General features: G+C 40.1%; 1 protein-coding gene across 5 annotated transcripts in view; it reads left to right on the top strand.

Annotated features, from left to right (window-relative positions):
* TAFA2 (TAFA chemokine like family member 2) overlaps window positions 1-4,003 on the top strand; it is a 356,990-nt gene extending 352,987 nt beyond the window's left edge. For all 5 annotated transcript variants that reach the window (XR_016441775.1, XR_016441772.1, XR_016441774.1 and 2 more), the window contains one exon: window positions 1,863-4,003. Coding sequence is in view for 1 of the 5 variants with exons in the window: in XM_090042419.1 (XP_089898545.1) it covers window positions 1,863-1,874 (12 nt within the window). In the remaining 4 variants the exon portion in view is untranslated. The remainder of the gene's footprint in view (window positions 1-1,862) is intronic.
* The last annotated feature ends 9,685 nt before the right edge of the window (window positions 4,004-13,688 follow it).

The following is a 13,688-nucleotide window of genomic DNA, read 5'->3' as shown; positions in this document are numbered from 1 at the left end:
CTTAGAATGTGCTTCAGAAAAGGTGTCACTGTACCCTTTTTACAGGATGTAACCTAAAAGCCCTTCTCTTATTCTGCTTTGGTCCTGATATACCATGTGGTGCAAAATGTTCATAAAGCTCTTTTGGGGCTTTTTTAGAGAGTCTAGCATTGCCAGTATAGCTTTGGTTCTCCCCTGTATTCCATCTTTGCACTAATTTTAGTGAGCTTTAATTAAGTGTTCCCCAACCAGTGTGCTGAGGTACAAAAGTGTGCTGTCAGAAATGAACAGGTGTGGAATTTTGCCATGGCAATGAGCAGTAATGACCTACAATAGGTATGAGGCTGGGGAATGCCTTAACAGGTATGCTGCAGAAAATTTTTATTAATGTAAATGTGCCTTGGGCTGGAAAAGGTTGGGAAACACTGCTTTAGGTCATGCCTATTTAATTTATTACAATTTTCTGTACATTTCAAATTAAGGTAATGTATAGCTACCTGGCCAATGTAAGTATATTTTTACAGCAGCAACACAATGGCATCTGAGTCCATTATAAAGACTCCTATATGCCCCAGCACTGCAGGTAACAAATAACAATTAGATGCTATGTCAGCCTTCTATGCATTCAAATGCATGGCATAGTAGCATGTTGCCTGACTTTTGAATTATTTCTTCATTCTTCTTCAGGAAATTATGCAAAATAGAAATGTTCATATGGGGAAGTTTGAGCCAATGGAACCAAAGTAAAATAAAACCAGTATGGAATAAATAAATATATGTATTATAGAAACCACAAAGCACCATTTTATTATTGCCTTTCTAGCGCGATTCCTAAAAATTGCTCAAAGTAATGAAGTCCTAAAACAATCCTGTTAATATTCTACTCAAGGTTTCTGCTCTGCAGAGCTGACAAGAGCTGTATGCAAATAGTTTTGCTCATGGCAAAGGAATGTTTCATCATCAAGGAGCATGGCCCGTCTCTCTATGATCAAAAGAGAAAACATGATGATGTTGTAGAGTGTTATTATGACCAATCCAATGGTTTGCTCCTCAGAAATAGGGATAGTTTCCCTTGACACAATTTTATATTTAAAGTTACTTGATCATTAATTGTATACACTGACACAGCAGAAATATTCCTCAAAGTAAGATTTCTTTGATGTGACAGATTTTTTTTTCCTTTTTATGCTGAAAATCCAAGCCAGACTTAAGGAAAATCTAATTATGTGAAATATTTTGTCTTCCCTTCGTTCCCTGAGGTCCTTCTGTTGGCTGGGGTGAAAGTATTCTAAGTGAAGTTTTTGATAGTTATTTTCTGCAGAGTGACTAATAGGGTAAACATATCCCCTGTTTATTCATGCATACATTCTTTTCAAATCTGCCTGTCTCCACACTAAATGATTATGCTTAACAAAATGTAATTGGAGTTTAAAAAAAGTCCGCATCCTAAAATAGCAAGATAAATTAAAGAAACAAGGAAAGCTCTAAATCAACCTTATTGTTAATAATTGTTATTCAGTAATTTTATGAAAGCAGAGAAGATCTTATGATGAAGATGATGGAGGTAGTATAAAAAGCTCCATTAATATTTCTGGTTTTGTGTGAACTGATAGTATATTGTCTTTGGAATTTTTCGGAATTCCCCACATTTTAAAGTATGGTCACAATTCAGATAGCAGGTTCCTTGCCCAGGCCCTGGTCCATCAAAGTATTTAAGCAAATATAAAACTTAAATGAGAAATGCCATTGGACAATAGTGAGGCTAATTAATTATTTAAAATTAATTTTTCGTGTTCTGAAGGATATGGGTCGTAGAGAGAAATTTCCATTTCTTAAAAAATCTGACTTTTTATCTAAAGTTTTGATTTTCTGTCTCTTTGCAGGTAACCCAATAGCTGACGACAAATCAAGTCAATTTCAAGGCTGATGACCTTAAATACAACATATAGAAATTTCAACAAGCAGTCCTTGAAGTGAGATTTTATACTGCTGGGGAGTGTCCTTCAGAACCAATTATTTCAGTGAGAACCTCACTTGTTATCAGCAACAGTCTTGAGATCAAAACTACTGAAAAGTCATTGTGAACTTCTGTGTCACATAGATTTCAACTGATTCAACTGTGTACACTTGTAAAATTTTACTTGCTGAGGATTTTGTGGCTGCAATCTCAAGAGGTGATGCTCAAAAGGTGCAGAAAAGGCAGCAATCTTTCGGGTTCTCCATTCCAGACTGACAGCTTTTCATCTTTGCAAAGACAGCCTTCAAAATGTACTGGTCCTTTCACTCGAAAACGTTTCTTGGTCCTACATTCAAATTGTTGGTGGGACTGCACACCACTTTAATCAAATTTCTGTTGCAGAAATTGTCCTCTGGCATGGCACAGTTTTAGACATTTTTATTTGTATTCTAATCTTAAAGCTCCAAAATGCTACATATTTCAACATCTTGAAGTTGCTTTTGTTATAGGAATGGAAATATATATCCATTGTTAATAATTATTGTTGACAAGTAATAGTTATCTGAGTACATCAATCATATTAAAATGTATAGTCAAGCCTGACATGTTTCCCTAAGGCTAACTAACTACTGCAGCTCTTTGGCAGTTAAATAAGTGGTGGTCAAAACTCAATTACTATTTGCATTAGAAAGTATTTTATACCTTACAATATACATTTCTGTTTAGTTTAAAGATTGGGGTTCCTGCTGTGTACTTTAGTTTCTTAACAGTAAATTCTTCTAAGTTCACAATAAGCAGTAAATGATACTAACTAGTTCCTTCTTGTAAAGATAGAGAGGGATGCATGTGATTTACAATTCTGAGATTGGATGGTGATCATTCAGAATTTCTTTTAGTTATTATTTAAAATAGAACCTATCTTTTGCTTGGACGCAAGTACTGTCCAGATGCTTATGTAGATGTCTTCTCAGTCTCCTTGTTGATAGAGGAAAAATAATTCTTTTCAACTCTAGTGTTCATTAATATTTTGCTTACTCTTGTCCCGGCCAGATCTTCTGGTCCTTCCTATAGTCATTTTCTCAAAATAACATTTATTTTCCTATTTTCTACTTCAGTAGTAATTTTTTTGAACTCTGTGATGTGCTGTTCCATGAAAACCCTTAATATTTAAAGGCCTTAAACATCTATGAACTTTTTTCTAAGTTATTACAGAATGTATAATTTTATACTTCATTTAATATATACAGCATCATCTGGAATAATAAGACAAAGGGGAGCTGACAATTCTTTGCTGTACTGTATTGACACTGCATAAGCATGCCAACTGGAGAGAGTGAAAGAGTTATATTATATGCTTTGTTTAGTACATTGAAATGAAGATCATGCAAACTCAGATTTAGTCAGAAAAATTGTGGGGGCAATCTCATTCAAATGGCCTACATGGTTACTAGCATCTTAGAAAAAGAGGGAAATCTTTTGTATCGTTACAAGTCATTTGACATGGCTAACTAGATATAAATTAGGTTCCATGATGAATGAATACCCTGGGGTGTGCTGATCTGTCACACTAACCAAGGCTGTTCTAAGACCATTTCATTACCTCTGCTGTATTATTGCACAGGAGAGCTAAAAATTAATGATTGTTGGAAATAAATTTGGGATGTATATTTTGTCATTTTACTGAGGAATAATCAAAAGCACTGGTGGGGAAAGATATTCTTTTCTAATTCAAATTTAATTAGGAGAAACTGTTTAAAACAGCAGTTAACTATCTCAGTATTTTAAAATGGATTACCATTGTGTGGATTGATGCTACAAGAGGTGCAAGAGTGAAAACAGCATCTTAAGGAGATAAATCCTTTATTTGGGACAGTTGAAACTATAAATGTGTTATTTTCTAGAATATGAGTTTGGCCTCAATTTTGGTCAAAATTCTGCATCATGCTTCTCAATATTTGTTTTCTTTGACTTTGTTCTTAAAACCAACACTGCAAATACTGTATTATATACAAGTGTATCACATGCATATCAATAGGTGAAAATAAATGGATTTTCAAATATACAGAATAGATTATCTGCAGTAGATTAATGTTGTGACTATTCAAAGCAAGTGAATAAAATTGTGATATAAAATGCACTCCCCTGTATGGATCTACACTTTGAAGATCTTTTCTGTTTACCCATAGAGCAAAGGAATTTTTCCTCATGAAGCAAGAAGGTCAGTGACTCTATTAATCTTGTGTTTCTTAAGGAAAAGTATTCTACTCTTTTCAGAAAGAAAGAACAAGTATTTGATCATTGCCTTGGAAGATGCACATGTTTTTGATCAAACAATAACTGTAGACTGTTACTGTAATGGTAAGGTCAAACAAAATTAGGAATATCCATCCCATGGGAACTGATGACAAACATGCATTTGTTTTCAGTCTTGATTGGGAAAACAATTAAAATTTTGTTTTCTCCTACAGAATAGCAATACGGGAAAAATGTTTTGGAAAATAAAGTATGTAGCCATTCTTGAAATCGAAATAGTTTGCTTCGGTGAGGTGATCCAATTAAAAATATAATAAAAGAAACACTTTCATTTTGAGCCAATTCAACATTAAACTGCATTTTCCTGTTATGGTGCCTTTTTTCATAGAGACTAACATTCAGGAACTTGATGGTAACTTTCTTTCTAAAGAGGCATGCTTCCTGGCTGGACGATGATACATTTAGAAACATCAGACTCTCTTGATGCACAGACAGCTTTGTCAGAGGGAAGTCTGCATTGCATTATTGAAGCAGTAGTCCTTCAAGTAGTCTGCCCCACAGGAGGAAATGAGATCCCAAACTGCACCTACTATAAGACAATGCACTGTTTGTTTTAAACTTAGAAGAAGTGGTGTTCTGGTTAGTTCAACAAAATGGAAAGTAATTTCTCATTTATATCATTCCAACAAAATACCTTGAAACATTAAATAACACTTTAAAAAGCACTTGTAAGAACGTATCTTGCTTATGTCTTCAATATTGGTGAATAGAAGTAAGCACTTGCCTGTGAAATATCACTGGTATTGCCACTTTTAATATCCCTGGATTGATTGCTTCCAATATTCTTGTTAAAGCAGCCATCCTGATTGAGAATTTTATTCTGTAGAATTTAAGTAATTTGCTAGAGCACCACACTTAATTCAAAGCCATTTTCTTTCATATAATGGGTTTCAAACATGCTCAAATGCTTTACATCGTTAAACAAAATGCATAGAATTATTTTGCTTTGAAACTACAGCATGGTATAAAGTAGATTATGCTTTAAGTGATCTTTCCTGTAATTGTAAATCATACATGCCTATACAGTTTGTTTACAACTTGTGATTACTTAGCTATATATCTATTTATACAGCACACAGATATCTATACAGTATGCATATGAAGCACTATGCTGTGATTGACACCTTCCTGTTAATTTATGGACTCAAGCTTGAAATTTCTGTGCATCAGCCATTATCTGAGATAATGGTTTTGGTTTTGATGTTCAGTGCAAATGTTATCTTCATTTTTTGTTGTTGTGGTTGTTTTATTTTCTTCCTGATAGTTAGTGCCGATAGTTAAGTAGCTCAGCATCAAAAATGTTACAGATAAACTATCTGATGGAATTAAATGGTTTTCTCACAATTTCAGTCCTATTAAATGCCATCAAGAATACTATATAATCGCTTTTGTAAGTCTTCACAGTTCAGTTCTTTTTTTTTTTTTTTTAATGTTATGGCATTAGAAAATGTTCCCAAATTACATCTGTACAGTTATTTATACAAGAGCTTACAAAAAATCTGCTACCACTTTACAGTCATTCCAAATATTTTAGTGAAATGTCCTCATTGTCTCCCCATTTTGCATCCTCTGTTTGTTGCATCACGTCTGTTCTTATTATAAGATGTAATAAATGTAAGATCTGAATTTTCTACTATATCATTCTGACAGCTGATGACATGTATTGCCAACATCTCTTATTGTAAAGACCATCTTAAGAGTGCCTGGCCAGAAAACATTTTCTAGTGACATATCAAATATTATTCTATGCCTGCATGTGCACATGCTATATTTCTCTCTCTCTCTCTCTCTTTCTCTCTCATTCAGATTAAGTGGTATCCCAGACCCAGGAATAGCAAAGGGAAGCTCTGGTAGCATGGATAAAACATCCTTTCCTTTCCCCTGTTGCTGAATTTGGGGGGCAGGATGGGGAAAAAGCAAGTATCAACAGGTTCCACAGCTGATTGAAAGGAGGGGCATTAGCAGGTCTCATGCTGGTGAGTTCATGGAGCTCACAGCATGTCTGGGGCTCCAAGCAGCTAACCTGTTGGTGAGCACTGAGAACTCATTGGCACCTAGTCACAGCAAGGAGTTGCAGCCACATTCACCTTTAACTGTGGGGCACATGCACAATAAGTTCTTTGCACTGTGCCTGAGCCCACTATACTCCTGTCACTGCAATGTTGGATCCACCCATGTTCTTATTCAACAGTACCTTAACAAGAGGTGTAGACCCTCAGAAAAAAAAATCTGTTTATTAGTTGCATACCTCTTAAAAAAGACATGAGATGTTCCAGACATTTAGATGCTACTGAAGTGGACTAGATTTGAATCACTAGAAATGGTTTATTTTCTTTTCTTGCTAATCTGATGAAACATTTTCTGGAGTTATGATTTATTCCCTCATTTCTCAGGAGCAATGTGTAGGTAGCATGGAACCATATTTCACAATTATTCAAAATATTGATCTTCGGTGATGGAAATCTGGGAAGTCCAGTGCTAGTTACATGCAATTCCTTTTCAAGAACCCATCTTGGGCTGAAAGACTATTAACTGGAGTATTAAACATCTTTAACATTTAACTTGCTTTGTCCAGCTTTAACTCCCATTGCCTGGATGTGGCAGAACTCTACCAAACTGGGTACCTGCTGCTTTATTCATGACACCATCATGAGTAGGTATCTGCTAATCCTTTAGCTTCCTGTACTACGTCTTTGTGGTTAGTTCTAGAAGCACAAATTGTTTATATAGCTGGGCCGTTACTTGAGAGTAAAGCGCATAAAACCTCCCTTCAGTTATGAAGAGTTTAACTCACTGCTTTCATTTCCTTTACCTTATTTTTCCCTCCCTTGAGATAGGATTTAGCAAGTTCTGATGAAAATCTAGTGCAGCTGAGAGAGGTAAGTGCTTTATTAATAATGTCCTGGAAACTACATAAGAGGTTTCAGTACTTTTGGGTGCAGTATACTAGTCATCAGTTCTGCAGTAGTTTCCAGCATAGGCCATTCAGCTGGAATGCATATATTTTTGTCTCAGCATAGATAATCTGTTCTTTAATAGGCCCACTGATCATAAAGCTGATGGACTGGCTGCCTCTGTGTGGCAGATTACCTCAGTAGAATTTACAAATGGAAGATGATGATTTTGCTAATGTCCATGAGCAGGTAGACAGAACTTGGTCCCAGCTGCTTTGTCTAATGTTCATGGCAAAAGGGACTTGAAAACAATGCCTCCATATGCCATAATTGCTTGAATTATTTTTCAGGCATATTCCCTTGTCATCCTTCATATGTAGAACTCATTAGATTCCTAGTGGGAGAACATATGGAGGGGGAAGATGATGGAAAACACTGTAAAACAGATTGTATATTTACATTTATATTATAAAAGACCTCTGTGTACACAGCAAACAAAATGGAGAAAGTTTGAACTCTTCCTTCCCACGTCATAATCGAGTAAACATTTATGAAACTATCATCTCAGTACAATTAGAATACTCTTAAAAGTATTGCATGGAATCCTGGATCCATTAATGTCAAATGGGAGTTTTGCCATTGACTACACTGCACCAGAATTTCATCCATGTGTCCTAAAGTCACAATGAAATCATGAATTTGCAAAATGCTATGCTGGAGTCCCACTTATTTCCTTAGACTCTTTGTGAAGTCAAGAAACCACTCACATGGGCTTGTCTACAGTTTCAGGTCTTAGCCTTTATATTTGCTACAGCCATGACTTCTGTGTTGTGACTTCTGTGACTTTCAGGATTTTACTTTTCCACAAAACTAGGCTTTTTCACTCAGTTGGCTAGTGAACAGGGTTTTTCCAAGAGTTTGTATTAATATGCTTCTTTATCCAGTAGAAAGGTGGATTTTTTCAGTGGTTTTAAACTATTAGAATTTTTTTTTACCTTTTCATATGATTTCCTATGATGAAAATACAATGACAACTTAAACTATTGTGTACAATGACTTTTCTTGTTTTTAATTTAAAATGATCATTTCATGGTTTTGTCACAACAAAAGAAAACTGTTCCCCTTTTTCCCCAAATATTCATGCGTTCTGTAGGGAGAGTGTATTCCACTAGAGTTAAGATGTAATGTAGTTCAGTGACTTAACAAACAGGAAGAATCATTACCGCTCAACTCTTAAGAATAAAATGTCTGCAGAGTTAGTGCCACTTCACTGTGCTCTGCGAGCTGAACAAAGTGACATGGCAGATGGATGTATTTTAGGACACTGGGGAATTGAGACCACTACCTGACTAGGGAGGAAGCAATGATGTGATGTTCTCTATATTAAAATCATGCTATATGAAATAATGCTGCTGGGGCAAAGAGCACCACTGGCAATATTTTATATAGTGTTGCTTCTTAGAATGGTTGTTCTTAAAAATGATGGCAGAGTTCATATTGGATGTGTGAAAACCCCAAAACAAAAGCTATCCAGGAACAGGAATTAGAACCATTGAGCCATTTATGTTATGTTCATACACCGGTCATTTCATGAGCCCATGCCAGTAGTTAAAATGTACCTCATGGCCTGATGGAGATTGTTGATGTCTGATTTCCACCTGTGTGCACTGCAAATCAGTGGGACAAATGCATTTTCCAGATTCTTATTAGTATACTCCTTTCTTCATTACATTACTGGTTATTCATTCTTTATGATACATCTGTATCATCCTTTTCATCAACTATTGTGCACTTTTTTTTATAGTGTTAAGACCCATGAAACACCTTATAGTTATATGTTTGTTTGGTAATAGGGTAGGAAACTGAAAGACATGCTGAAACAGAGTTGGGAGTTTACTTACTGACTTGGTCTTGGGTATGGATGTAACCACAGATTACTAAAGAAACTACTACTATTATGATATGAAGGTATCTCTCCTATTATCTATAACAGTGGTTCACAACATTTTTAGACCCAAGAAAATGACCCCGGAGATTCCAGGTTCAAAAACACCTGTGCTGGAAAATAAGCGTGTGGCTCCAGTGGTGGCAGTGCACATTGTCCAAAACCAGAGCATGGCTGGCTGGAGCCACACTCTGGTTGCTGGCCAGGCTTCCTGCCATGGCTGCAGCCCCAGGAGGCCCTCAGGACCCCAGGTAAGGCTGTTGGTGCTGGCACAGTTGCTGACCCTAGCCTCCCCTACCCCACCTGAGGTAACCTTTGCTTCTTCAACCACGCTTTTCATGGAAGGGTGATGCTGGGATGTGATGGTCTTCATCTCTCTTCGAAAGGTAAGAGCCTGTTCTCTAATGGGTTGGCTGATCTACACAGGGTTTTAAACTAGGTTCATTGGGGAATGGGAATGCAGAAGACAGAGAGAACCTAGGAACAACAAATCACAAGCCATGTGTTGGAACAGTCCAAGTAAGTACTAAAGGGCCCAACAGGCATTAGGACATGGGGGAAATAAGGACACCTACTGGGGGGCTTAAGTGTCTCTATACTAATGCTAGAAGCATGGGGAACAACTAGGAAAAGCTCACACTCCTGCTTGCCAACAAAGACTTAGATCTGGTTGGACTAACTAAAACCTGGTGGGACCCTACCCACAATTGGGCAGAAGGCATTGAGGGCTACAAGCTGTGCACATGAGATAGAGTGGGGGGAAAATGGAGAGAGGCATTGCCCTCTATGTTAAGGAGCAATACACATCTTCCAAAATCAAGATGGAATCAGAAGAGGGACAAATTGAGGTACTGTGGGTTGGAATACAAGGGGGTCAGGTTGAGCAGGACGTGGTAGTGGGGGTCTATTTTAGACCACCAAACAAGGAGGGTGAACTAGACATGGAATTCTCAAGGCAGCTCTCAGAGGCAGTACACTTAAGGGACATGGTTGTCATGGGTGACCTAAACTACCCTGACATCTGCAGGGAGGAGCAATCAGTTAGATCTGATCATTCATGTAGGTCCTTAACCTACATACAAGACCTTCGCTTAACACAGGAAGTATACGGTCCTACTAGGGGAAATTCCTTACTGGACTTAGTGTTAGCTACAGGGTATGACCTGGTAGGAGGTTTGCAGATACAGGGTAATGTAAGGGATAGTGACCACCAAATGTTGAAATTCACTATCCAGCGAAAGGTGGGAAAGATAGTGGGGCAGAAGTGCTAGACTTCAGAAAGGCTAATCTAATGAGCTCAGGAGATTAGTAAGAGAGGCACTGAAGGACAGGAGCATTGATGGGATGGGAGTCCAGGAAGGGTGGTCGTTCCTCAAGGGAACAATCTTCAGGCACAGAAGGGAACAATCCCATTGCACATAAAGAGGGGCAAAGGGGCCAAAACCTCCTCTTGGCTGAACAGGGAAATCCAGGAAAGTCTAGGGGCAAAAAAGAGGCATACAGACTGTGGAAGAAGCAAGTAGCCACCAAGGAGGAATATACCTACTGGGCTCACATTTGCAGGGAGTCTCAAAGGCCAAACCAGCAATTGAACTCAGGCTGGCATCAAAAATTGAAAACAACAAAAAGTCCTTCTTCAGGTGTATAGGGAGCAACATAGGACCCCTACAGGACAGACTAGGGCAGGGGTTTTCAATCTTTTAAAGGGATGTACCCCTTCTGTGGGTACTCCTTCTGGACTGTACCCTTCTGGCTGGGCAGTAGGGGGCATGCTGACATCAGTACCCCATCCAGCCAGCTGCAGGAAAGTCTGCAGGGGAGAAGAAAGGGGGCAGGGAGAGGGCGGGGATGGCTGGGACCTGGCAGGGATAGGGAGGGAGCAGAGCTGAGCTGGGCCTGGGATCAGGCTGCCACTCCTCCCTTCCCCCACACCAGGAGCTGAAGCAGGATTAGCCTCAGCTGCACCACTGAGCTGGAGGGGACAGAGTTCATGGGACCCCCGCACCCACCCCCCAGGCTCTGCGGAGTTGGGCAGGGCATGGGACAAAATTGCAGCTCGTTTGGGAGGCACAGGGAGGAGTGGCAGCTCCCACCACTGCACGTGTCCCAGGAGGACATGGGGGGCATGTACCTCAGGATCTGCATGGGGCAGAATGGGCTGCCACTGTGGGCTGTGACCCAGACAGTGCTGGGCACTTCCCAGCAGTGGGGGAGACAGACCATGCTGCATTCTGGATGGGTGACAGTGGTGCTGGGGGGGGACAGGTGGGCTGCACTGAATCTTGGGGTTGCTGCAGCCCTCTGCCAGCACCACTGCTGCCCTCCCCAGCTCATTCTGCCACCCTGCCCTGTAGGGAAGAGCCTGGTGCAGCCCTGGCCCCAGTCCACAGCAGCAGTATGCCCTGCCCCTTGCAGGTCTGGCCAACCCCTGGATCCCCATGCCACTGCTTCCCAAGTACTCCTGCTTCTCCACACTGCTGCTGAATACCCCTGGGTATGTATACTCCCTGTTGACAACCCCATGGACTTGGGCAATTGGTGACAGATATGAATGCCAGAGCTGAGATCTTCAATGAGTTTTTCACATCCGTATTCCTGAACATGGATAAAGACACATTTCCGAGTTGAATTATAGACAGGCACAAGAGGGACAACAGCCCACCACCAGTTAGTGCCAACCTAGTGAAGAGACACTTGGAGGGGCTAGACATGTTTAAGTCAGCAGGCCCAGATGATCTTCATCCTAGGGTGCTGAGAGAATTAGCCAGTGTCATAGCAGAAACACTGGCAAAACTGTTTGAGCACTCGTGATGCTCAGGAGAGGTCCCAGATGACAGGAAAAGGGACAATGTAGTCCATATTTTCAAAAAAGAGAGGAAGGAGGATCCACATAACTACAGGCCAATTAGTCTCACCTCTATCCTTGGGGAAACCTTTGAAAAATTTATTAAGGAACACATTTGTGAGAGTCCAGCAGGAAAAATAATGCTGACAGGCAACCAGCATGGATTCATAGCAGGTAGATCCTGCCTGACTAACCTTGTTTCTTTTTATGACCAGGTCACAAAATGCTTAGATGCAGGATTCAAGGTAGATGTCATTTACTTGGATTTTAAAAAGGTCTTTGATATGGTATCTCATCCCATTCTTATAAATATGTTAACTGGCTGTGACAGATGATTACATGGTCGGGTGGGTGGCAAATTTGCTTATGAGATGCACCCAGAGAGTGGTGGTGGATGGGTTGGTACTGACCTGGAAAGATGTGGGCATTAGGGTCCCCCAGGGTTTGTTCCTTGGACCAGTGCTGTTTTCTTTATCAATGACTTGGATGAAGACATGGAGACCACTCTGTCCAAATTTGGGAACAACACCAAATCATGGGGCAAAGTAAACACATGGGTGGGCAGGGAATGGTTTGGTGGATTTGGACAGGTTGGAAAAGTGGGCAGAACAGAACAGGATGCAGTTTAATAAAGGTAAGTGCAAACAGTTGCACCTAGGGAGAAATAATCACCAGTACACATACAGATTGGGAGATAACCCTTTAAGTAGCACAGTGTTAGAAAGGGATCTTGGAGTCATAGTAGACTCCAAGATGAACAAGAATAATCAATGTGATAATGAAGTGACAAGTAAAGGTAACTGCACTCTATCATGCATTAGCAGGTGCAACACAAACAGGTCTAAGGAGGTGATACTTTCTGTGTATGCAGCATTGGTAAGGCTGTAGTTGGAGTACTGCATCCAGTTTTGGGTGCCGCACTTCAAGAAGGAAGTGTATAACCTTGACAGGGTCCAGAGGAGGGCTATTTGTATGGTTAGAGGTCTGCAGGTTAGGCCCTATGAGACCTTATAAGGAGAGACTGAGGGACATGGATCTCTTCAGCCTTTGCAAAAGAAGGCTGAGAAGTGATCTTGTGACCATCTACAAATTAACTGGGGGGGAGAGGGTGGGAAGGGCAGCAAGAAATAGGAGATACTCTGTTTACCAGGGCACCCCTTGGGGTAACTAGTAACAATGGCCACAAACTGACAGAAAGCAGATTTAGATTGGACGTCAGGAAGAAATTCTTCATGGTAGGGGTTACCAGAACCTGGAATGGGATTCCAAGGGAGGTTATGCTCTCTCCTACCTTGAAGGTCTTTAAGAGGAGACTGGAAAAGTACCTGTCTGGGTTCATCTGACCCCAGCACTCTTTCCTTCCCAGGGCAGGGGGTTGGACTTGATGATCTATTGAGGTCCATTCTGACCCTAAAAATCTATGAAATACAGAGGTGTCCAAAAACTCTGAGTTTCTTTCACAAACAACATTTTAACCAGATTTTTAGTTGTGTGGATGGGATGTACAGCTATACAATATCAGGATGATTCCAGGCTCCAACTCCTTGAGAGCAGCATACAAGCTGCAATCAGTGACTGATGGCATGAGCATAGTGTGAGTTTCTGAAAAGCAAAGGAGAGTGGGGCTTTACTTCTTTTCATGACATGCTCTTACTGTCTAGTACAGGGATGGGCAAAGTCTGGCCCACAGGCTGGACCCGGTCAGCAGTGGATTCCATTTCCCAGCTGCCCCTACATATGGTTGTGGCCGGTCTC

The sequence above is a fragment of the Crocodylus siamensis genome, chromosome 4 (genome assembly GCF_052110815.1).
Source record: "Crocodylus siamensis isolate JL-2025a chromosome 4, ASM5211081v1, whole genome shotgun sequence".
Taxonomy (NCBI): domain Eukaryota; kingdom Metazoa; phylum Chordata; order Crocodylia; family Crocodylidae; genus Crocodylus; species Crocodylus siamensis.
This window is presented reverse-complemented; position numbering and strand designations above follow the sequence as displayed.